A 1549-nucleotide genomic window follows, 5' to 3' on the forward strand; every position below is an offset into this window, starting at 1 on the left:
ATCCTGTGGGTCTTTGATGTGCCTTATGTCTTCTCTTTTGAGATGACCATTGAGCCTGAATTGGGATATGGATTGTCAAGCTAGAAGCAGGACAGAAATGGTTTAGAACCAAAAATGGTCACTGGTGCCTGAATATTATTCCAAAGGAAATGCCCTTTACATATTTATTTTTACTTCTGTACATGAGCTCTTATAAAATGTAGAAAACAAATTCACAGAGAAGTGTGAAATTCAATTTATCCTTACATTCGGTACTTAGTCTCATTTTAATTAGGTAGTTTGGAGAGTGCTGTGAATTCATCCTCATGTTAATATTTTTACTGTTCTCATAGCTATAAACCAAGGAATGGCATCAGAAAATGTCTCTTCTGTGAAGGAGTTTATCCTGCTGGGCTTGACACAGAAGCCAGAGCTCCAGCTGCCTCTCTTCTTCCTCTTCTTGGGAATCTATGTGGTCTCCATGGTGGGGAACCTTGGCATGATTGTTCTGATTGTTTTGAACCCTCACCTGCACACCCCCATGTACTACTTTCTCTTCAACCTTTCCTTCACAGATCTCTGCTACTCCTCTGTCATAACACCCAAAATGCTGGTGAGTTTTGTGAAACTGAACACCATCTCTCATGCAGAGTGCATGACTCAGCTCTTTTTCTTTGCCTTCTTTGTTATAGATGAATGCTATATTTTGACAGCCATGGCCTATGACAGATATGCTGCCATCTGTAAGCCTTTGCTCTACCAGGTCACCATGTCCTATCAAGTCTGCCATTTAATGACGATTGGTGTGTATATGATGGGCTTTGTGGGTGCAATGGCCCACATAATTTGCATGCTAAATCTGACCTTTTGTGATGGCAACATTATCAATCACTACATGTGTGATATTCCTCCTCTCCTGAAGCTCTCCTGCACAAGTACCTACATCAATGAGCTGGTGATTTACATTGTTGTGGGTGTCAATGTAACAGTGCCCAGCCTGACTATCTTTATTTCTTACACCTTGATCCTTTCCAACATCCTTGGCATCCGTTCTTCAGAGGGAAGGTCAAAAGCCTTCAGTACCTGTGGCTCACATGTAATAGCAGTTTCCTTTTTCTTTGGTGCTATAGTCTTCATGTATCTTAAGCCTTCTAGTGTATCTGGGGATGAAGATAAAGTATCTACCATTTTTTATACCATTGTGGGTCCAATGCTGAATCCTTTTATATACAGTATAAGGAATAAGGATGTCCACATTGCACTGAGGAAAACTTTAAAGAAAAGTATATTTGCCTAAGAAGAATCTGTTTTGCAATGGAAGTAAATCTTAGAACACATTGAAGTTTACAATTAGAGAGAGGAATGCCTAGAATCCGCTTATGGGCAGGGTATTTGTTGTCATTCAAAAGGTTTTGAATTTGACCTACAGTGTTGGAAAACAACCATGAAAACAACTAAAATAACACAAATATCTCATCAAAATTTATGGTGAGAAAATTATAGAAAAACGTTATTTAATATAATGCAAGATTAAGTTAATTATCAAGAATTTACTGAAGGAAAGACACTG

General features: G+C 38.6%; 1 protein-coding gene across 1 annotated transcript; it reads left to right on the forward strand.

The window, feature by feature from the left end:
• The first annotated feature begins 340 nt into the window (after positions 1-340).
• Positions 341-1276, forward strand: LOC119810097 (olfactory receptor 147-like). Its single transcript, XM_038323422.1, has one exon. The coding sequence runs from the start codon at positions 347-349 to the stop codon at positions 1274-1276; it is 930 nt and encodes a 309-aa protein (XP_038179350.1). The 5' UTR covers positions 341-346.
• The last annotated feature ends 273 nt before the right edge of the window (positions 1277-1549 follow it).

Source organism: Arvicola amphibius, chromosome 3, assembly GCF_903992535.2.
Source record: "Arvicola amphibius chromosome 3, mArvAmp1.2, whole genome shotgun sequence".
Classification (NCBI taxonomy): domain Eukaryota; kingdom Metazoa; phylum Chordata; class Mammalia; order Rodentia; family Cricetidae; genus Arvicola; species Arvicola amphibius.

Excerpts from the sequence above, each read along its gene's own strand:
- LOC119810097 (XM_038323422.1), top strand. The coding sequence starts at position 347 with ATGGCATCAGAAAATGTCTCTTCTGTGAAGGAGTTTATCCTGCTGGGC.